The following is a 23,688-nucleotide window of genomic DNA, read 5'->3' as shown; positions in this document are numbered from 1 at the left end:
CATGTTATTCATATTGAGAGAAGAGTCAGGGTGAAGTGAATTTGCTCAAGGTCACACAGATGCTCAGTGGTGGTGGTGCTGGGGCTTTTGCGCCCAGACGATGTGGCCCGACCCTTCTTAGTTCTCATGAAGGGCAGGGTCAAACGGGCCCCCTTGGGCCAGGGATGCCTGCGACACTTGTTTCATTTGGTCCACGAGGATTTAAAGAGAGTTGCGTCAAAAAAATGAAACAAATAAAAATAAATAAATAAAAATAACGGAGTCAGCTTTCATTTTGTAGTTGAGATGTTCACAGAAACATCCAGATTTCTACCTCCTCTTGAAAAACCAGGCCACCGTGGGTTGCCTTCCCACAAGGTCACAACTGGCGGGAGGAGAGCAGCTGTCCCCACGGAGTGTCTACCCAGACTCTCTCACGGACATGACCTGCCTGGCCCTGTGGGGGATGAATGTGTCACCCGTAATCAAGACCAGGGAGTCCTGAGACAGAGGGAGACAGAGGCCTAAAGGGGCCAGGTGCCTTGCCCAGCGACCCCCAGCTCTTCCTGCACATGGACTTCAATCTGGAAAACTGTCTGGGGGAGGGTTGAGGAAAGGCACAGACATGTAGAACCACAGGGCAAGGTCGGGGCAAATACACTTTATTCAGTCCTGGCATCAGACTGGCGAAGTCCTGCTGTGGGTGCCAGTGCCCCAGATCGGGGGACCCCTCCCCTCAGCTACTAGACTAGTTCTCCAAGACCACAGACAGTGACATCTCTTCACTCACATGACGTTTTCTGGGTTTTTTTCATTGTCTTTTTGTTGTTGTTGTTTTTCTTAAAAAAAAAAAAGAGAGAGAGAGAGAGAGAGAGAGAGAAAGAGAGAAAGAGAAAGACAGACAGAGAGAGAGAGCGCGAGAAAGGCCCAGAGCCGGAGCACCAAGCTTAAAGGAGGCAGCTGGTGGCTTTGTCAGCGACGGGAACGCGTGGGGCAGAGACCTGCAGAGACCCTGGGCAGGGGTCCAGGAGGACTCTGGGACCGTTTGTTCCTGAGATTTGTGTGTGTGAATGAGAGTGTGTGCTCACCCGGGAGGGTGAACACACGCCGGTGAGATACAGGTAGTGAGGGCAAAAGGGGGTATGGGGAGGCCGGAGGGGCGGGACTTGAGCGGAGAGTTGGGGAGTAAGAGGGGGAATTTGGGGCAGGGGTCCCCGAGGGCACCTCGAACCGGACACAACCTCCTCCGACAGCAGCGCTATCCAGATTTTTCACACGGAAAAAACAGGCGCAAACGGCACACCTCCACTACTCTGCCCCTCCCTTCGGTGTCACTGGCCCAGTCGATGGTCTCAAGCCAGCTGTTCAAAAGTGGGTCTCTTCTTGTCACTCCGTCTGCTCTCATGCCTCAGTCTCAACACCCCCGCCCCCGTACCAACGTGCCTCAGCTTCTCCCACTGAATACGGTCACTGTGGGCACAGGACTTGAGTGACAGAAAAGGGCGGTGGGCTTAAGGGAGGAGTCCAGGCTGGGAGTGTGCCTTAACGTGATGGGGCACTTGGGATGGGGGTGGAGAGCAGCAAGGCCCTTGTCCCCAAATAGACTGATAATTGCCTTGGTTCAGAGCTTTCTTGGGCGGTCCTCTCGTGGTGCAGTTCCAGATGAAGACCCTATTCCCAATTCCCGGATGGGGGAAAGAAAAGGCAAGTTTCTGGGTGCCAAGGTAGACTGTGGAGGCAGTCTAGCGGTGTGTGTATAGCAGGCGGGAGGGTGCACGTCAGTCTGGGTAACCCCGCAAGGAAAAGGGGTTATGCCACTTAGGGAGAGTTCCAAGCGCCAAACCCAACCCTTCCGGGCCAGCTAGTCTCTTTCTCCCCCTTCCTAGTGCTCCTCCCATTAAGGCAGAGACGCCCCGTCGGGTTGAAAGGAAGCCGCGGCTCCCGGATCAAAAGATTTCTAAGGATCGCTCAATGCCCGCCCCACTTCTTCCCGGAGCGGGCCACAGAGGCTTGCGGTTCAACTGGGACCGGCCCCCTCCTCCTAAGAAGCATTAAGCATGCGCGAGAAGGGGGCGGGCCCCAGCGCTCGGGGGAGGGGAGCGAAGGGGTTTGGGAGGAGCGCGCGGTGCCGCCCAGCCGCAGCGCCCCCCTAAACCAGAGAGGAGGCGGGCTGGGGGAAGGCGGAGGGATCGGGAGCAAGGGCAGGGGCGTGTCCTCCGGCCACGAGGAGGGGCGTGTGCGAGGTGGGGGGAAGGGTGCAGGTCTGTAGGAGTGGACGGGAGGTGTAACGGAGGGGGGCTGGCTGCTGGTGGCTGTGCGGGAGGGGGCAAGACGGGGCGGGGCTTGGATGTCAGGGAAAGAGTGGGGGTTGGGCTGCCTTGGGGTGTGTCTGAGGGGGAGGGGCATGTCTGGGTTTGAGGGGGATGGGCACGTCTGGGAGGGGGGAGGCTGCGCGGGAGATGGGGTGCCAGCCTCGGCCTCCGAGGGGCCCCAATACCTGATTCCTGTATGTAAACAGCTGGTTTGGGGGCGTGCGCGCCCCGCTGACGGTGGGCTCAGTAGGTGAAAACCAGGTCGGCGATGCTAGACGGGCGCCAGTCCCCCGCGATCATCTCGGTAACTTCGGGGGTGCAGTAGTCCGGGAACTCGAAATGCGACGTGCCCGAGGGGGGCGGCAGGTCCGGGTCGCGGTCCAGGGCGCTGCAGTCCAGGCCGGCGGGGCCGGGGGGCAGTCTGGACAGAAAGCCCAGCGGCTCCTCCCCCGACGCCACCGTCTCCTCTTCGCCTTCCTCCACCGCCGCCGCCTCCTCCTCCTCTTCCTCTGGCTCCTCGTCCTCCGACGGAGTGGGGGAGGCGGCGGTGACAGCCGCCCCCTCGCCCGACGGCCCTTGGGCGCGCTCCGCGGGTCCCCGGGCAGCCCGCCCCGCTGGGACCATCCTCCACAGCTCCCTCCCTGGGGTCTCGACCAGGCGCACTTCCAGCAGCTCCTCGTCGTCGTCCTCGTCGTCGTCCTCGGGCGCCGCCGCGCTGCCCCCCAAAGGCCCGCCCGCTGCTCGGCGGCCCCCGCGGCCAGGCAGCTGCGGCCCGGGCTTGAGCCGGCTGCCGCCACCACCGCCGCCGGGGGGGCGGGGCCGCGCCTTGGCGGGCGCCCCCTTGCTCTTTTTGCGCGGCCGGTACTTGTAGTCCGGGTAATCCGCCATGTGCTTGAGGCGCAGCCGCTCCGCCTCCCGCACAAACGGGATCTTCTCCGAGTCCTGCAGCAGCTGCCAGCGGCGGCCCAGGCGCTTGGAGATCTCGGCGTTGTGCATGTCGGGCCACTGGTCCATGATCTTCCGCCGCTCGTGCTGCGACCACACCATGAACGCGTTCATCGGTCTCTTAATGTGGCCGCTCGGCGTCTTGCACCAGCCGGGCTCACGCGCCCCCTCCTCGGCCGGCCCGGGCCCCGGGGGCGGCGGCCCGCCGTCCCGCTTGGCCCTCGCGCCCCGCTGCTGCACCATCGCGCCTGGGCCCGGGGCCGCTAGACGCCGCCGGGGGCCGTCCGCATCCTCCGCGGCTGGGGGTGGGGGAGGAGGCAGCAGCGACGGAGGGGCGGCCCCGCCCCGCAGCTCGGCCCGGCCCCCGCGAGCTGGGGAGCGAGGAGCTGGGCGCTCGGGCCCAACGGACGGCGGGGGGAGAAGGTCAGCGGCGCGGTCTCAGGCGGGCTCGGCGCGCCCCCGCCGCCTCCGGCAAGTTGAGCCCAGCCGCACGCTGCACATTGTTTTGCGGGGGCGGAGGAATCGCACCCTCCGGCCCCCGCGGGCTCTCCTCTCAGTCTCCTGCTCCGCCGCGGCCCGCGCGCGCCGCTCCCCGCCCCGCCGCCTTCCAGTGTCTTTCTCCCCGCGCGGCCCCGCCGGCGCGCGCGCCACCCCTCCCCCTCGCCGTCTGCGGGCCGCTGCGGCGCGCGCGGGGCCGCCCCGTGTAAACACCGAGGTGCCCGCTTGGGCTGCGGCCGGGCCACGCCTCGCGCTCAGGCGGCGCGTCACCCGTTGCTGGGCAGAGAAGCTGGTATTTGCATCTCCCAATCGCTGGCTGCCGGGGCGGGGCGGAGCTCGGGCTGCGGGGCTGGGCGGTCTCGCTGGGTTGGAGGGTGTCGGATGAGGTTGGTTTCTTTTCTTAGGCTGGGGACTGGGAGGAGGGTGGGGGAACGCGGAGCGTGCTTCCCATCTGCCTCCGAAAGCTCCCGCCCCACGTTGCCTTTGAAATTTTAGCTTATTCTGTGACACCTGCCGCCAGGTGGGACATCCGCCCCCTCCTCTTTCAGGAGCGTCTTTCTGCACAGTCCCAGGACAGAATGTGGGGGCACTCAGGCTCGGGAAAGCTCAAGAGTACAGTCTCATCGTTTCAGAGATGTAGCCCCTGCCTACTACACGTAGGGTCCAGCCACACAGAGCCTCGACAAATGCTTTGAACTCAATGAACGAAGCGCTTTCATATTATTTTAAACCTCGTTTGAAGCCCCACAAGAGTCCTGAGAAAGAAAGGAATAGGACGCCTATTTTCCGGATTCAGAACAAGAAAGACACGCAGACTAGTAAGGCTCGAATCCTAGGCTCGCAGTCCCTCCCTCTCTTCCCAGCTCAGCGCATCTCGCTGGGGCGAGTCGCTGGATCATCTCGCCTACCAGCCAAGGGTCCTGAGCAGGGCTGACTAACTGATTTTTCACAGTCCTCAGGCGAGGTTCGAGGATGCGTGAGTGTCCCATCCCCAGGTCCCAACCTACACAGCCACCCGCCGGGTGCGGACAAGGGCGCGACGCCCCTCCTGGGTCTGGAGAAGCGTGCGCGGGCACGGGGGCGGAGCCAGCGCGAGGGGCGTGTCCGCGACGCATGCTCTAGGCGCGTGGCGGGGAGGGGCTGCGCGCTCCCAGTTCACCACGTGTGAGCCGGCTCGGGAACCGCGGGCCCTGTGCTACCCCCGGGGGAGGTCACCTTCACGGCGCCATGGGCCTGGGCGATGGGAGGGGGCGCGTAGGCCTCGCCCCTCAGGACTAGGAGCTGGGGGGGTCGGGACGAGGTCCTCTAAAGTGTCTTTCTGCTGGGGCGTAGTGGGCACTGTCCGGGGCGGAGAGTGGAGAGCCTGGCGACAGACCTCACCCACCACTGGGCGGGTTGGGGCAGAGAGCCCAGTTGGAGGGTGTAGGGCAGGGAGGAAGGGCTGAGGTGCGGCTCCGCAGACGCGGGGGGCGGGGTGATGCTCTGGGTGCCCGGGAGGGAAATGGGAGCGTGTGGCCGGCGGGAGGGGGCGATTCTTAAAGGCACAAGGCGCTCGGAAGGAGAAGGCCGCGCTCCCGACCAAATGGTCCTTCCTCGGATTTACTGGACGCTGAGATTCGGAGCTTCCCTGAGTTTAAACCTTCAGAACTGGAGCCTGGCCTGTTCCATCCTCCATGGAGTCAGAATTACAGTATTCGTATCCCAGTTCCTCCTCCTTGTCCTTGAAATGGGGGAAAAAACCATTTCTCCCTCATATGGTTGTTTTACAAGTTAAATGGGGATACTGGCTGTGAACAAATCTGACACCTAGTAAATGCTCAATACATATTAGTTATCTGGGACTCTGGGCACCAACAACGTAGAGACACCAACATAATTTTTTAAAATTGGCGAGGTGGGGATGGGTTTATTTCAAAAAGCGCATCCGGGCACTTGGGGGGGGGAGGGGGCACAGTCAGTTAAGCTACTGACTTGATTTTGGCTCAGGTCCTGACCTCCGGGTTCCTGAGGTCCAGCCCCGGGTAGGATGCTGCACTGACAGCACGGAGCCCGCTTCTCTCTCTCTCTCTCTCTCTCTCTCTCTCTCTCTCTGCCCATCCCGTGCTCATGCTCTCTCTCAAAGAAACATTAAAAAAAAAAAAGTGTGCAAGTGCACTGCAATCAATTTTAGAATATTTTCATCAACCCCCAAGGAAATTCTGTGCTTGTTTTCCATATCTCCACCTCTGTCTCAATGGATTTGCTGCACCATTTTATATTCTTACCAGCATGTGTGAGGGATGCAATGTACCCTTGCTCTTACTTTTGAAAATACGGCTCTTGGGGCGCCTGGGTGGCTCAGTCGGTTAAGCGTCCGACTTCGGCTCAGGTCACGATCTCTCGGTCTGTGGGTTTGAGCCCCGCGTCAGGCTCTGGTCTGACGGCTCAGAGCCTGGAGCCTGCTTCCGATTCTGTGTCTCCCTCTCTCTCTGTCCCTCCCCCATTCATGCTCTGTCTCTCTCTGTCTCAAAAAAAAATAAACGTTAAAAAAAATTAAAAAAAAAAAGAAAATACGGCTCTTAAAAATGTATTCTCTTGCCTCTAGCTTTGTCAAAAAGGTATCATGCTGTTATATATCCTGGTATTTACTTTCTCATTCAGTATTATAGTGCTAAGGTTCACCTAAAGTATTGCACCCATATGGGGTTGGTTCATTTTCCACTGTGGGGATGTGCTACAATTTTCCTATCTGTTGTCCTGTCCATGGACAGTTGGATTATTGCCAGGTTTTTGCTCTTTTTTTTTTTTTTTTTAATTTTTTTTTCAACATTTATTTATTTTTGGGACAGAGAGAGACAGAGCATGAACGGGGGAGGGGCAGAGAGAGAGGGAGACACAGAATCAGAAACAGGCTCCAGGCTCTGAGCCATCAGCCCAGAGCCTGACGCGGGGCTCGAACTCACGGACCACGAGATCGTGACCTGGCTGAAGTCGGACGCTTAACCGACTGTGCCACCCAGGCGCCCCGCCAGGTTTTTGCTCTTATAAGGAGTGTTACTGTTAACAATCCTAGATGTGTCCCTGGAGTTCAAGTGCAGGGTCTCCAGAGTATATATCATGGAAAGTGTGATGGCTACATCTGAGGACGTGTGAATGCTAACTTTTACAAGGCAATGTTGTAAAACTGCCAACTTGCACCAATTTACTTTTTCACTAGGAGCAGAGAAGAGATTCTTTTCATCCACATCTGGTCCAAAGTTTGGTATTATCAAGCATCTTAATGCTTGCTTGCATTGTTCTCTCTCATCATGATTTCCGTTTGCTCTATGGCACTTACCACCTTCTGGAATTATTTTATTTGTTCACTCGGTTTTTGCCCATCTTCCCTCCACTAAAATGTAAGATCCACGAGGGCAGAGATTTTTGTCTGTTTTGTTTTATGGCTCTATCCCTAGGAGGGTGCCTAGCACATCATAAGTACTGATTAAATATTTAATGAGGGAATCAAAGTCAGTGTTCTATCAAGAGTACACTCAAATTCCTACAGGAGCCCAGAGAAGAAAGTAAAATTTTGAAAAAGAAAACCTAAAACTCAGATCCGCTGCTGAGATGCAGCGGTTATCAGTGCATACAGACTACCTTGAGTCCTTTCTAATGGTGCCCCAGAGTCTAAATCTTGTAGGCCACGGGTGTTCAAGGTTGGGCTCACCACTGAGCTGTTCAGTGTAGACTGCAGTAGGAAGACAGTGAGTTTCTTGGAGAGATGCTGACCACCACTACCCAATGGTCCAGGCCACCATCACCTCTCATCGGGCACCTGTCCAGCCTCCTTTCTGGTCCCTGCACCTACCAGGTCTCCTTCCATTTCATTCTCTTTCCTGAAGCCAGAGCAATGGTATGTTTTACTCACAAATCTGATTGTGTATCTTCCCTTTTTAAAAACCTTCAGGGGCGCCTGGGTGGCGCAGTCAGTTAAGCATCCGACTTCAGCCAGGTCACGATCTCGCGGTCCGTGAGTTCGAGCCCCGCGTCAGGCTCTGGGCTGATGGCTCGGAGCCTGGAGCCTGTTTCTGATTCTGTGTTTCCCTCTCTCTCTGCCCCTACCCCGTTCATGCTCTGTCTCTCTCTGTCCCAAAAATAAATAAAAACGTTGAAAATAAATTTAAAAAAAAAAAAAAAAAACCTTCATTGGTTTCTTCATTACTCTCAAGATGAACACCAGGCGTTTATTGGCCCAGCAGGCTTGGTCTGACCCCTCCTCACCAATTTGACCTCCTCTCTTACTTTCTTTGTCCTGAGCCAGTTTCCAGCCACACTGGCCCTCCTCCCTTTGTGGAACAAGCTGGGCTGCCTCCCCACACAGGGTGTTGAGAAGTCCGTTCCCTCACCCTTCCAGCACTCCTACCTCTGTCTCCCTCCTTGTAGCCCTCCTAGCCCCATGTCCCTTGCCTTCAGTGCACCAGTGGCCTGCCTGGCCCATGTGACACTTGGGATAGAGAACTTTTTAACACCTATATCCTCTAAATGGCAGTATTTTCAACAACAGTTATAAAATATAATAAATAATATTAATGATAATGGCCAGAAAAGAAATGTAGATGGTGAAAATATTCTTTGAACTTTTTATATGTAAGCATGTCAGCAAAAATAAACATGACAATACAAAAAAGGGAAAAGAGTATTGAATCAATAGTTTTCAGTTACATTAATATATTTCTTTGAAAAATAAAAGAAAATAAAGAACACACCCACATAGTCATCTATTGCAATAATGATTATGTTACGTTACAGTTTAAAAACACAAAAATGCTTTAAAAATAACAATCAGGGGCACCTGGGTGGCTCAGTCAGTTAGGCATCTGACTCTTGATCTCAGCTCAGGTCTTGATCTCAGGGTCGTGAGTTCAAGCCCTGTGTTGGGCTCCATATTGGGCATGGAGCCTACTTAAAAAAAAAAAAAAGTTTTTTTAAAGATTCAATTTTAAGATTAAATATATTATTCAAGTTTGGTAAAACATAATTGTACCAGGGGCACCTGGCTGGCTCAGTCAGCAGAGCATGAGACTCTTGATCTCACGGTTGTGAGTTTAAGCCCCACGTTGGGCAAGGAGCCTACTCAAAAAAATGCCACCAAAAAAAAACCCCACATAATTTTACCAAATGAAAATTATAATGTAATGTAATATAATATAGCATAATAATATAATTTTACTAAATAATAAAATCTGCAGTTACCACACAGCGATTCACTCTTTGTTTCCCTGTTCCAGCTTAAATACAAAAGCTTCAAGTGGTCACATAGGATGACAGAATCGAAGCAACTCAAGCTTCATAATCACTGTGCTATCGTTGTTTATTTTGAATCTATTGTTTAAACAGAGACATATGTTGTACCAAAGGGGCTGCAGACACAAGTGCTCAGGAAGCTAGCTGGAATAATTCTGTACTGTTACGAGCTTATTTTCAAAACTAACATGTGTAGCTGCATCTGACTCGGCATGTGTTAGGGGCTGACTGAACGGATAGTGCTCTGAATTAACTTCCTTGTAGAATATAATGTTTATTAGTGCACAAGTAATTAAAGTAGGCTGATTTGAAGCTTACAAATATATTATTAAGACTCAAGTTAGACCAACAAATTGATCTTCGGGGAGGAGTATTTTACCACTGACAAGGTTTCGAAGGGTGGGCCCATGGAGGAGAGATAATAAAAGGCAGGCTGACTTTCAATCCGTTTTGTTATTGTTTTTAAATTCTCTGCAGACGACACACCCTCTCGTTGCCTGCACAGCCCCACTTGGAACGCTACGGCAGAGCAGAAGACCCGCCGAATTTCCACTCGCACCATTGTATCCCCAGCACCTAGCAGATCTTGACACAACAGAGACTCTGAATATCTGTGCAAATAAGGGAGGAAGGAGCCAACCCAGACACCATCATGCAACTCCACGCACCCCAACTCTATCTTGCTCCAAAACATCAGTGTGTGAACCGGCATGATCATCAAGGATGTTCCTCACGAAGAGAGAGGACAGTAAGAACAAGGTAATTCGCTTTTTGATTTACCTGACTGTCTTCTTTAAAAATTCAGAGATTAAAGGCATGCCTGGGTGGCTCGGTCGGTTAAGCGTCCGACTTCGGCTCAGGTCATGATCTCACGGCTGGTGGGTTTGTAAGTTCGAGCCCCACATCGGGCTCTGTGCTGACCGCTCAGAGCCTGGAGCCTGCTTCGCATTCTGTGTCTCCTTCTCTCTCTGCTCCTTCCCTGCTCATGCTTTGTCTCTCTCTGTCTCAAGGATAAGTAAAACATTAAAAAAAAAAAATGGCTAGTGCAAATCAAAATGTGCTATAGTGCAAAATTTTCACTGGTTTTCAAAGACCGCATAAAAATGTAAAATATTGCATTAACATTTTTCTCTTGATTTTGTGTTGAGATTATAATATTTTGTATGTATTAGTTAAATAAAATACGTTAAGATTTCACCTTTTTTTACCATTTTATTTATTTATGTATTCATTTATTTTTAATTAAGTTTTTAATTTTTTTTTTTTTTGAGAGAATGCAAGTAGGGGAGAGGGGAAAAGGAATAGGGAGAGAGAGAATCTTAAGCAGGTTCCACACCCAGGTCAGGGGCTCAGTATCACGACTGTGAGATCATAACCAGAATCAAAATCGAGAATCTGACGCTCAACCCACTGAGCCACCCAGGGACCCACTTTTTTTAACCTTTTTAAATGTGGCTTCTGGAAAATTAAAAAAATAATAATGTTTATTTATTTTTGAGAGAGATAGAGAGACAGAGCGCAAGCAGGGGAGGGGCAGAGAGAGACAGAGACACAGAATCTAAGGCAGGCTCCAGGCTGTGAGCTGTCAGTACAGAGTCTGATGCGGGGCTCGAACCCACAAACTGTGAGATCATGACCTGAGCTAAAGTTGGTTGCTTAGCCAACTGAGCCACCCAGGCGCCCTTGAAAAATTTTTAATTACACTTAAGGCTTGCATTATATTTCCAATAGATAAGACTAATATAGAAGGTGGAGGTTTTTCTTATTTTATTTTATTTATTTGATTATTTATTTTAAATGTTTATTTTTGAGCGAGAGCATGAGCGGGGGAGGGGCTGAGAGAGGGAGACCGAGGGTCCAAAGCCAGCTCAGCGCTGACAGCGGAGAGCCCGAGCCCGATGCGGGGTTTGATCTCAGGAACGGTGACCTCATGACTTGAGCTGAAATCAAGAGTTGGTCACTTAACCAACTGAACCACCCAGGGGACCCAGTTTTTCCCATTTTAGCAAAATTAAAAGTGGGCCATCTTTTTCCTATCCCCCAATTTTAAAATGTGTGTTTTGAGTTTCGTTTTGTTTTGTTTTGTTTAGGTTTTGTTTTTGTTTTTTAAACTTGTCTGTGAAATTCCCAAGTTTTAAAAATCCTGCTGGACTACTGGATGGTCAATCCATGAGATGTAGTGTGAGATTCAGAAAAACACAAGGCAGAAAGGAGAGACCAGAGTTGGGGACAGGTTTACGGAGAGAAGAGGACAGCGGGAGAGTCATTTTAACAGCACCAGCATCACTGATGGAATGGGGAATAATCATACTGGAGAAGGAAGGGAAGGTGACTGAATGGGGAGGGGATTTTATCTGGGTAGTGGGTCCCACCTGGTGACTCTGAAATCACACACCACTGGTAAATCCCCACATCTCCTGGAGTATAATCTTTACCCCCCAAAACCTGACTCTGAAATTCATCAGACTTTTTCTTTTGGGGGTGACCATATTATTTATGATGAAAGGGACACTGTTAATAATTATGCTGGAACAACAGAAATAAACTGGGTAAACTGGGAAGCAGGTTATCCTCATCTCATTGGCTAAATGTCGGGGACTCCCCTTCGATGAGTTAGAAGTCAAGCAGGCAGATACTGGGGTTTTAAACAATCAAAGTGTCCAGGGTTTGAAATGAAAATTTGTTCAATATTATTAATCTTTGGGATGTTATTTCAACTCCTTTGTTTCGATTTTCTCATCTGCGAAATGGGAGAGTATAATAGGTTAGGACATGGGACGTGATAAAAGGCTCAGTAAATGGTAGCTATAACAAAAGCAACAAAAAGATACAAAAGGCAAAACCATAAAGATAGTAAAAAGATCTACAGTTGTCAGGGTTTGAGGGAGAGAAGGTTGACTAGGTGAAGCACAGAAGACTTAAATCCTAATGCATGAGAATATTAAAAGATCATTTTAAACATCTGGAGAATCTCAAGATGGAATGAAGAATTCGACAAAATAGTCGAATTGTATTAGAAATGTATGAAGCGGGGCGCCTGGGTGGCTCAGTCGGTTAAGCGTCCGACTTCAGCTCAGGTCACGATCTCGCGGTCCGTGAGTTCAAGTCCCGCGTCGGGCTCTGGGCTGACGGCTCAGAGCCTGGAGCCTGCTTCCGATTCTGTGTCTCCCTCTCTCTCTGCCCCTCCCCCGTTCATGCTCTGTCTCTCTCTGTCTCAAAAATAAATAAACGTTTAAAAAAAATTAAAAAAAAAAAAGTAAGGTATGAAGCAACCCCACTGAAGAGGGTGGGGAAAGGGTGCCGACTTAAATAACTTTAGAAATGAGTGGCTCCTGTAAAGCTAAACAGTAATGAAGTACTGTCCTCTAGTTGTTTCCCACAGGGCTATGGGTTAACAATGCTGATACTGCTGTATATGTATACTGGAAATGAACAATTAGGTAAATGGATGGTGGAGAGTGGGAGCCAGGTCTCTCATTGTTGGAGTGGGAATGTACAGGTAGACAAGGAGAGAAGGCTATAATGACTTGTGGTAACGGATTAGAATTGGAAATAGAAATAGGAACTCATGTTTAGCTTACTACAGATACAGATGGTTACATGCAGAAATATTTATACATGTGTGTACACACACAAGTTAGCATATACACATATACTTCTTTGTTCTGTTAGTTGAAAAGGCTTCAAAGAAATGACACTTCAGTAGCAATGAGCACCCTTAGCGTCCCAGTCTTGGTTTCTAATATCATTCTCCAATGGGAGGAATCGGGCCTTTTGAGAAACAGCTGATTCTAGGACTGGGGCGGGAAATATGCAAGATAAGCCTAGGGCGAAGATAAGTGCCCCCAAACAACAACAGTATGAAGGAAAGACACACAAAGACGCGGGATATGTCAAAGGGACACAGGAGTTAATTAAAAGAGCCCCCAAAGGCCAAAGCTGGAACAATTTGAGCAACAAAATTAAGTAGTATTGGATTATAACCTAATGTATGAAATAAATATCTATGAGTCCATACTGGTATAAATAAATAACTGAATAAATCAATAGAAAGGACAAATCTTGAGTGCAGAAAAACTCCAAATAACTATGTATATACTCTACTCTTTTTTTTTTTTTATGTTTGTTTATGTTTGACAGAGAGAGCCCCAGCAGGGGAGATGCAGAGGGAGGGACAGAAGCAGCAAGCTATGCACCCACAGCAGAGAGCTCAATGGGGGACTCAAACTCATGAATGGTGAGATCATGACCTGAGCCCAAGTCAGGCACTTAAACCACTGAGCCACCCAGGCGCCACTAAATACTCCACTCTTAAAGGGGTGGAACAAAAATCCCACCCTTACGTGTGGCCGGAGCATAGTCACTTCATTCCAAAGAGGACAGTATGAAAAAGGGTAAAAGTAACTTTCCAGTGGAGAAATCTGACAAATTCCTCTTCATCCAGGTGTTCGAGGTCAACACCAACAGTGATAAGTCATGTTGATGTCTGAGAAACTGCCATAGCCCAGAGGAAACTAAGGGGTCATGAGATAAATGCTAAGTGGCATCCTGGATGGGATCCTGGCATAGAAAAAAGACATCAGGTAAAAACTAAGGAAATTTGAATGAACTATGAACTTTAGCTACTAACAGTGTATCATTATTTAACAAATGTATCATGTTAATATAATATGTTAATAATAGAGGAGAGAGGGTGGGTGGGGGATAAAGAATTTTGTATTATCTTCACAATTTTTCTATAAATGTAAAAGTGTTCTCAAACATAAGGTTTATTTTTAAAAACACGGCACAAGGCTTTACTTAGTTTATTTACACTTTAGAGTGTCAAAGCCATTACACTGCCTACCTTGAAAATGGAATTTCCTCAATGGATTAAAATAAATATTCATTTATCCTACAGTTTTAATACGTTTTGAATCCAGGAGTTAAATTGATCAATGAAAGTTGGCTACCAATTACTTAGGTCAATGTCTTATGAACTCAGCATCAAAAACGCAGCGTCGTTAATTTGTATGTAGTTGTAATACAAACAAGGAAAGACGACTGGTTCCTTGATCATTTTAGCTTCGATGAAAATACCTGTAATGAAAGAAATCCACATAGAGCAGATATCAACCCCAATGCTTGCATTTTGCTTGCCTAAAATTGTTTAGTACAGAACGACTTATATTGTTGTGTAATTGGAACAATTTTGTTCTCCTTAAATAAAATACCAGCCAAAGATCATTCAGGCTGCAACTGACAAAAGGCGTTACTACTAGTTTCTTCTAATTTAGAGAATTCCCTTTTTTTTTTTTTTTTTAAATCGAGAGCCTTGTTGCTACATTGAAGCTAAAAGGAGAGCGGGGTCGAAGCCCATTGGTGGTGTCCCTGGGCCGAGGGCAGGACTCTAAGCCAAGGGGCCTGCCCATTGGTGGGCTGCCCGGCAGCTGTGGGGCAGGGGCGCCTGGGATGGAGCTCGCAACCCATTGGCTGCGTCGCTGGAGGATGGTGTAATGGACCGCCAAGGCCTGTGCCGCCGGTTTCTACAGCAACGGAGGCTTGAAAGAGCCACTCAGATTTCGGCGTTCACCCCCAACTCCCCCTTCCGGAGGGGGCAGGGCGGCCTGGATTTGAGGGCCGGAGAGGAAGGCGTGGGGGATGGGAGTTAAGGGGACAGAGCCTTCCTCCGACCAAAGCTACCTTGCAAAGCAACATTTGAACTGGGTTCGAGGAACCTGGCCTGCGTGTTCACGGGGGGGGGGGGGGGGGGGGGGGGGGGAGGGAATCTGCCAAACAGCCATAAAGAAGAAAGCGGAAAATGATATATAATACCGTCCCTCCCTGATTTTTCCATTGGTAATATCTTGCATGTGAAGGAGCACAAAGCCCGGCACAGAGTAGGGCCTCAATACTTAATGGGAGGGAGAAAAAAAAGGAAGGGAGGAAGGAAGAGAAAGGGGAGACGGAGGGAGGAGGATCCATGATGTGGGCAACGTGGCGTGAGACAAAGTGCCCGCCCTACTGGGCTGAAATTCCACAGTCAGACCCCGAGAACTGAGGGGGAATGATGGCCTTAGGAATGGGGGCTTGAAGGAGAGTGGGGTCGCCGGGGCGCTGGCGGAGGGAGGGGGCGGCTTACAGGCTCCTGGCTCTGGATATTTGGAAGACCAGACTCTGCAGTAAGACGCCCTGGGTTCACATTCCCGCGAGCTCTGTCACTTGCCAGCTGCCAGTGCTTCAAACTCTCCGGATCCCGGTGTCTTTGTGTTTGGGGAGTAATAATACTTCATTGAGTTGGTGTCAGAACTGAGTTAAGATAATGCATGTCAAGTTTTTAAAACAATGCCTGAAACATAATAAATGTGCAATCACCAGTAGCTGTTTTCCCAATTGAAGAGGGGTGGGATCTAAGTGGAGAGAATAGGGCGGTCGTCATTGTTGTTGAGGCGGGAGGAGCAGTGTGGAAATCCTACAAAAGAGACCAGTTTGGATGTCATATAGAAAAATCACCAGAGATGATAGCCAGCGGGCAAAAAAGGAAGAAAAATGAAAACAAACAACAACAACAACAAAAAAACAAGGTTGGTAGCTACTGTTTGCTGAGGGGCTGGCATTCTGCCAGATCCTTTGCATGAATTGTTTCATTTCATTTTCCCACCAGCCCTGATGAGACAGTTATCATTCAACCCATTTTTCTGGTAGGGAAACAGGCCCAGAGAGGTTATGTGGCTTGTCTGAGCTAAGAAATGACAAAACCAAACAGGGGCAGTTGTGAGGCCCGGGACAAGAGTGCAATTGGAGGTCTATATGTCTCTAGTTAGAAGTTACACATCAGTATAATGTGCTGAATGAAATATGTTTAACTCTCCTTCTTGATGAATATACTTTCAGAAAAGCCTGGAAGGCCAGGTTCGAATTAGAATTACCAGACTGAAGGCACCTGGGTGGCTCAGTCGGCTAAGCATCAGACTCTGGGTTTCTGCTAAGGTCATGATCTCAGGGTTTTGTGAGTTCGAGCCCCGAGTTGGGCTCTGACCTGATGGTGCGGAGCCTGCTTGAGATTCTCTCTCTCTCTCTCTCTCTCTCTCTCTCTCTCTCTCTCTCTCTCTCCCCCCCCCTCTCTGCCCCTCCCCTGCTCATGCTGTCTCTGTCTCTCTCAAATATATAAACTTAAAAAAAAAAAAAACAACAGGGGTGCCTAGGTGGCTCAGTCCGTTAAGCATCTGACTTTGGCTCAGGTCATGATCTCATGGCTCGTGGGTTCAAGCCCCACGTCGGGCTGTGGGCTGACAGCTCAGAGCCTAGAGCCCGCTTTGGATTCTGTGTCTCCCGCTCCCTCTCTGCCCCTCCCCCACTCACAGTCTGTCTCTCTCTCCTCCAAAAATAAACATTAAAAAATGTTTTTTAACCTTAAAAAAAAGAAAAAGAATTCCAGGACCTTTGGAATTCTGTGCCAGGATGTGTTGGCCCAAGGAGCAACTGAATCCTGCCCTTGTCCAGCTACCTCCCCTCCCACCCATCCCACCAGGGAGGGACCCAGCATGCATGAGTGGACAACCCAGCCCCCACGTCTGAGCTGCCTCTTACAAACAGCTACTTTAAGAACTAAGCCTCCGGTCTATAAGGTGTGCATTAGGCAGTGTAGTTTGCCCTCAGCTGAGCAGGACCCAGGGATGAGACCCCCACGGGTGAGACCCGTGAACGAGCTCGGGGATATTTTGGAAGGGAATTCTGGGGTCTTGGGAAATGTTCTAGAAAGGGAGGGCACAGACTCTGGTGGGCAGGTCCTCTTGTGCCTAGGAATCCTCACCCCCACCTCCTGGGGAGGAGCAATCAGGCCTCAGGGCAATGGCTATTCTTGCCGGTGGTAAGGGAGTGTTGAAGCCGGGCACTTGGAATCCAGGAACTAACTGCGTGCTCTCCCGGGTCCTCACTGTGCCAGGGGACTGGCAGGCGGTGTCAGTGATACGCCCTCAGAGAAATAGGGGAGGAGGGGCCAGACCTCTCAGGCTGACGGAAACCCTTATCCAAGGTGAAGACTGAAGGAGTGAATTAGCTTTTTAAAGATGAAAGAATAAGCCCTGGGGTCCCTGGGTAGCTCAGTCGTGTGGCGCGACCAGCTCTTGATTTCGACTCTGGTCGTGATCTCAGGATTTGATTTGTGAGTTCGAGTCCTGCCTCAGGCTCTATGCTGATAGTACAGAGCCTGCTTGGAATTCTCTCTCTCTCTCTCTCTCTCTCTCTCTCTCTACCTCTCCCCCTCTCCCGTTTGCTCGCTCTCTCTCTCTCTCAAAAATAAATAAATAAACATTAAGAAATAGATAAGTGTACTCTTAATCCCCTTCGCTTATTTCACCCATTCCCCCAACCACCTCCGTAATTCTAAAAAAAAAGAAAGAAAAGAAAAGAAAAAGATGAAAGAATAAGCCCTTTTTCGGGAGACAGTCCGTGCAGGTGTGCTAAGGGATACTTCGAGTACCATTAAAGGACAAATAGACACAATGTCTTGATCTGTAACCTTAGCCGAGTAATTTCTAGATCATTCATGCAATAAATATTTATTGAGCTTTTCCAGTGTGCCAGACCCAGTGTTAAATGCTGGGCTACAACCAAGAGCAAAAAAGTCATGATTCCTGCCCTCTGGGAGCTCAAAATTGAGAGATAGAGGTGGATAGTAATCAAACCACGGCATAAATAAACATATCATTGTACTTGCGGGAGCTGCTGGGAGGAGGGAGTGTTGGAGGGTCTGGTCTAGAAGGTTAGGGAAGGCTGAGGTTAGAAAGTGGCATTAGAGCTGAACACTAGGAAAGGTAAGGGTTAACCATGGGTCGAGTCTGGGAGGGTGCATTCCTGGAATGACTAGCAGGAGCCTAGCCCGGGTGGGGGGTGGGGGGTGAGGCCCAGAAGAGGCAGGACTCTAGCAGGGCCTGGTGGGCCCCAGGGAGAGGACACAAAGTCTTTGAAGGTCTTTAAACTGGGGAGTAATGTGATCAGATTTCATTCTGGGGACTGTTGTCCCGGATCGAAGGAGAGCGTGCTAGGAAGCAGAGAGACTAGTGAGTTGGCTGCTCGAGAGTCTTAAACTTTCCCATCAAAATTTCTTATTTTTAAAGATAAAGGAGGTGAACTTCAGGCTCTGTAGAATCTACAGGAATTTCTTTGAAGTCTTGTGTTGTATTTTGCATTTATTTTTTTTGTTGTTGTTGTTGTTTTTGCCGCAGACAACACGTGAAATCATTAAAACAAAACAAAACAAAGCCTCCAGGGACATACTGCATAAAATTAGTTTTGCTTTCACCTCACACTCCAAATATCCCGTTCTTCTCAGAAATCACAACACTTACCAATTTCACTAATATCCTTCCAGAGTTGTTCTACACATAAGCATTTGCACATATTAATTCTCTTAATTTAAATATAGGTCTATCAGATCATTACCATCGTGCACTTAAATCTTACAGTTTGATGGTCAGCTATAACTCAATAAAGCTGACAAAAATCAGAAATTTGAAATAGTAGCATACTGTATCTTGCTTTGTTCACTTTAAAATATGTCTCAGAGAGCATTCTGTGTTAATGCACAAAGAACTATTCTGTTAAACAGCTGCATAGTGGTCCACTATTTAAATGTGCCATAGTCTAGCTGACTAGTTCCCTATTGATAGGCAATCAGTTTCGTTCCAGTCCTTAGTACCCCAAGTAATTCTTCAGTGAACATCCCGGCACACGGGTATTGTTTACACACGTCCAAGTTGAGCTATAGATTCATTTCCTATAAATGAATGCTGTGTTACAGATTATGTAAATTAAAATTTTTTTCCCCAATGTTTGTTTATTTTTGAGAGAGAGAGAGACAGAGCATGAGCAGGGGAGGGGCAGAGAGAGAGGGAGACGCAGAATCCGAAGCAGGCTCTGAGCTGTCAGCACAGAGTCCGACGCACAGACCGAGAGATCATGACCTGAGCCAAGGTCGGACCCTTAACCGACTGAGCCACCGCCCCCCCCCCATCCTCCTCCATATTGTATCTGTGTTTACTTTCATGAAACATGTCCTCCCCCAAATATTCCCGGTCATGTTGATAAGCCAGTAAGGGGCACTGTATGGATACACTCGCATTGCACATGTCTGGTACACTCTCATGAAACTCCACCTTAAACTCGGGATGATCTGAGCCGTGCTCACCCGTAGCTTCCTCTTGTATCCCCCCCCCCCCCCACCATACTGAACTCCTTCTGCTTACTCTTTGTTGGCCACACCTGGAGCTGACATGAACAGACATGATGGGCACCCTGGCTGTGAATGAGGTCCCAACAGAGCCCAGGAGCCTCTTGCCAAAGGAGGTAGATGGTAGGCTGAGTTGAGTCCCTGGAGCAATAGGGAGCCGCAGAGGGCGTGCCAGAGCACTGGATTGGCATTTAGGAAGATGATTTGTTCCTTGGTCTGCCTCCTCCCATCACTCTGCCTCTATAAGGCCCTTATCAACGACCTCGACATTACTCAGGCCAGTGGGCACTCTTCAGACCTGACTTTGCTTGACATTTCTCAAAGCCAATTTTACTTGATCTCTTGCGGCACTCAATTCGGGTGTTAACCCCTCTCACTGTAACTTTCCTCCTTTGGTTTTTATGTCTCTACACCCTGGTTTCTCTTCTTTTCTGGCTGTCCTTCATTAGCGTGTCACGATTTCCTTTCCCATCAGGTAAAACTCGCATGTCAGAGCTGCTTAAGGTATGCTCCAAGTTGCTGTAATCTTTCTTCCTTATGCTTTTTCTCATGACCCGTTAGGAGACTGTAAAATCAGTTTAACGGGTCGTGTAAGCATTTATAAAAGAACGAAGAAAATGTCAGGGCACCCCATCCACAGGGTTAATATTATTTCCTGATATACATATAAACTGGTTTCTTTATAGGTAAGTACATATATGCATATGTCTTGTGGCCACGATATAAAATGCATATCTTATTATGGGATGTGGTTAAAGAGTTTGAAGACCATTGCTATAGGACTCCCATTTATTTCTCCAGCCCAGAACTCTCCTTAGAATTTAAGACCTTGTATATTGAGCCACCTGTTCCACACCTTCTCTCAGACATCCTCTATGTCCCACAGCTGGAAACCTGGGAGTCCCCTTTGGTACTTACACCTCCCCCAGCCCATGTCGAAGTCTCGCTGCTTTAAACTCCTAAATATGTTTACCCTGCCTACTTGTCTTAAAAAAAATGTTTTTTTCATGTTTATTTATTTTTGAGAGAGAGAGAGGCAGAGCACGAGCTGGGGAGGGGCAGAGACAGAGAGGGAGACACAGAATCCAAAACAGGCTCCAGGCTCTGACCTGTCAGCACAGAGGCCAACGCGGGGCTTGAACTCACGGACCACGAGATCATGACCTGAGCGGAAGTCAGACACTTAACCAACTGAGCCGCCCAGGCGCCCCTCCCTGCCTACTTTTCTTCTTCTGTCTTCATCATCCAGGTCCAAGGTACCCTCATCGCTCACCTGGGGAAACTGGCCTTTTTTCTACTCGCGCTCCCCACTGACTCATTCTCTACAAAGTATCCACAATGATCTTTTATTTAAATTTTTTTCCTTTTATTTATTTTAGAGAGAGAACTAGTGAAAGCATAAGTGGGGTTGGGGCACACACAGAGAAAGAGAGAGAGAGAGAGAGACAGAGAGAGAGAGACAGAGAGAAAGAGAGAATCTCAAGCAAGCTCCATGCTCAGCACGGAGGCTGACGAAGGGTTCTATCCCACGACCCTGGGACCATGACCTGAGCCGAAATCAAGAGTTGGACACTCAGCAGACTGAGCCACCCAGGCGACCCATGAATGATCTTTTAAAAATACAACCATGAGGCGCCTGGGTGGCTCAGTCGGTTAAGCATCCAACTTAGGCTCGGGTCATGATCTCACAGTTTGTGGGTTCGAGCCCCGCACCGGGCTCTGTGCTGACAGCTGGGAGCCTGAAGCCTGCTTTGGATTCTGTGTCTCCCTCTCTCTCTCTGCCTTTCTCTCTCCCATTCTGTCTCTAAGATAAATAATAAACATTAAAAAAATAAAAAAGATACAACCCTGATCATGTCACTTCCTTGCTCAAAGATCTTTCAGTGGCTCCTCATCATATTCTTACACTCAAATTCTAAACATGGCTGACCAGACCCCAGGGTCTGTAGCCTTATTTTGTAGCATCATCTCCCTCCTACCTCTGCACTGGCCACACTGGCTGTTCTGGATAGGGTTAGATGTCAGACAATATCTGTTCCCACTGTTTGTTTTTGTTTTTTATTAAGTAAACTCTATCCCCCATGTGGGGCTTGAACTCACGACCCTAAGATCAAGAAGAGTCCTATGCCCTACCGACTGAGCCAGTTAAGTGCCCTCATTCCCACTGTTTATGTGCCTTACTGTGCTATGCATGCTGTAAAGCTAAAACTTTCTGACTCCCTTGCAGCTAGAGCTGCAGCAATTAGATATACTTGCATGAGGTTTGAAGGTGGAAGGAAGTAAGGCAGAAGTCAAATAGTTTTGGCTGTTTCTGCTCATAAGTAAGGTTGTGGAGACACCGGTGTCATGTCTCTGACTTCAAAACCTCATTTCACTGTCCTGGCAGTAGAATTGGCAGTAGTTTTCCGATCCCAGCAGCCTGTCCTTGGACGGTAGCTTCAGTAGTATGTCCTCAAACTCAATCCTTCCAGTGATGGCTCCTGGCTCTTTTCTATGAGAGGTAGCAGCTCCTCTGGTAAGTCAGTTCAGTAGTGTTCTAGGAGTCATTCCTAATACCCACCCTAGGTCCCATTACCTTCTTCGATACCTAGAGTGGTTTCTGTTTCTTTCTCTCTTTCTTTTTTTAATATTTATCTTTGAGAGGCAGGGGAGGGGCAGAGAAAGAGGGAGACAGAGGATCCGAAGCAGGCTCTACCTTAACAATGGGAGCAGGCGCAGTTCATGCAGGGCTTCAACTCACAAACCGTGAGATCATGACCTGAGCCAAAGTTGGAGGCTTAACAGACTGAGCCACCCAGGTGCCCCCAAGTGGTTTCCTAAACCTGGACTGATACACTGGGCTTCATTTGGTTTTAGTCATGCCTCCTCTCACCATAGGGTTATTAAACTTGTTATCTCTGCTGCCTAGGCTGCCCTTGTCACTGGTTAACCCCCACGCCATCTCTCAACTCCTTATGTATTTTTTTGATCTCAATTAAACGTTTTTTGGGGACGTTATCCCTGACCCTGACCCCTAAGATCAGATCCATCTCTGTATGTTTCTTGCAGTGCTTTTTATCACACTTTGTAATTATGTCTTTGTGTGGTTCTAGAATTTGAGCCCCAGGGAACTTGACTATGTTGCTGTATTCCATTTCCTAGAAAGAGTTGGTGCTTAATATATATGCTAAATAAGTGAATGGAATGGAGGCGGCCAGACTGGAGGGGGTCAGGACAAAATAAAGCCTCTTAAGTAACACTGACAAGCCCTGGGTCACCTCCTCTTGGCCTTTTCCCAACCACATCTTTCTGTGACTCTGTAGCCAGCCTGAACAGCCTGTGTACTCTGGCCTCCGGGCCTTTGCACAGGCTGTTCCTGTTGCTTGGATCTCTCTTCCCTCTCCACCTGACTTATTCATCTTGTGGGTGTCAGTCATGACATCATCATCTCTTCCAGGAGACCTGTACTTCAGACAATTTTATATGCTTTGTATATACTTTTTTCAGAGTATTAAAAAAATTATTAAAAAAAACTGCTCATCACTTATCTGTATCTCCTTCTGCAAGTAACCCTCTCATTCCGGGGTGTGTGCAAACTACCCTGCAGAAGGGCTTGGCTCTAATGGCCCTCAGTATCTGTTGAAAGTGGAATGAAAGAAATGTCAGCTAATCAGCCAGCCTCAGCTTGGGGATCTCTGCACACTCTCTACGAGCCCATGAACAGTGAGGGATTGTAATTTGGAGGTAGCTAGATCAGGAGGAAGCTGGGGGAGGTTTGTTCCGTTCCAGCCCATGGCTGAGTCCCCAGACCGCCAGGCAGGAGGCCCTGGAGTGGATCCTGTGGGGGATGGGCAGGGAAATAGTTTCTTCCTCTGCTCCCTCAAGGAGAGTTGGAGGGGGAGGGAAGGCAGAGAGAGGGAAGATTCCTTCCAAGGAGGCTCCTTGGCACGGTGCCTGCTTGGAGGGAGGGCGGATATGATGAATGCAGGCTTTCTCTCGGCCTTCAGCCCTGTGAAGGAGGGAAACCCAAGGCAGAGAAGGGAGAGCTGATGGGGGAGGGACAGGACTGGAGGGAGGGATGGAGGAGGGAAGAGTCTGTTTGCTTTGGGAGACAGGAAGGAGGGGCTATACAGGCTTGGCAAGGCGGGGCTCTCAAGAGCCACCCAGGCCTCAACCACACCTGATCCGCTCTGGAAATATCCTGAAATCACTGAGTTAGAGAATCAGTACACTGAGAATTTTAATTCTTAGGATTGGATCATTTCAACACCTCTGAGCTGAAAATCCTTCAGTCAGTTGTGTCTGGGGTCTTCAGGGCTGGCTTGGAGGAGTGAGTCAGCTCTCTGGGAAGTTTCCCAGACTCTTTCTTACTCCCTAATACCTGGAAGAGATGGCGTTTTTTTAAAAACCTATGAATACTTTGCATCCTATTTGTGGCACTTCCCCATTGTAATCTGAGGGCAGAATCCCTCTCCCTCACTGTAATACCATTCAGAACTA

At 49.3% G+C, this 23,688-nt stretch overlaps 1 protein-coding gene and 1 long non-coding RNA gene across 2 annotated transcripts; one reads left to right on the top strand and one right to left on the bottom strand.

Annotated features, from left to right (window-relative positions):
• Window positions 1-624: 624 nt before the first annotated feature.
• On the bottom strand, window positions 625-3,873 carry SOX12 (SRY-box transcription factor 12). Its single transcript, XM_023251368.2, has one exon. The coding sequence runs from the start codon at window positions 3,477-3,479 to the stop codon at window positions 2,535-2,537; it is 945 nt and encodes a 314-aa protein (XP_023107136.1). The 5' UTR covers window positions 3,480-3,873; the 3' UTR covers window positions 625-2,534.
• A 205-nt stretch (window positions 3,874-4,078) lies between these two features.
• On the top strand, window positions 4,079-14,246 carry LOC109498041. Its single transcript, XR_002154595.3, has 3 exons — window positions 4,079-4,552; window positions 9,477-9,758; window positions 13,444-14,246. It is a non-coding gene; the product is annotated as an uncharacterized LOC109498041 (long non-coding RNA).
• Window positions 14,247-23,688: the final 9,442 nt, after the last annotated feature.

Source organism: Felis catus, chromosome A3 (assembly GCF_018350175.1).
Source record: "Felis catus isolate Fca126 chromosome A3, F.catus_Fca126_mat1.0, whole genome shotgun sequence".
NCBI classification, from domain to species: domain Eukaryota; kingdom Metazoa; phylum Chordata; class Mammalia; order Carnivora; family Felidae; genus Felis; species Felis catus.
Note: the sequence above shows the minus strand (reverse complement) of the source record. Positions and strands in the feature narration are given on the sequence as shown.

Coding starts and splice junctions, on each gene's coding strand:
- SOX12 (XM_023251368.2), bottom strand. CDS start 3,479: ATGGTGCAGCAGCGGGGCGCGAGGGCCAAGCGGGACGGCGGGCCGCCG.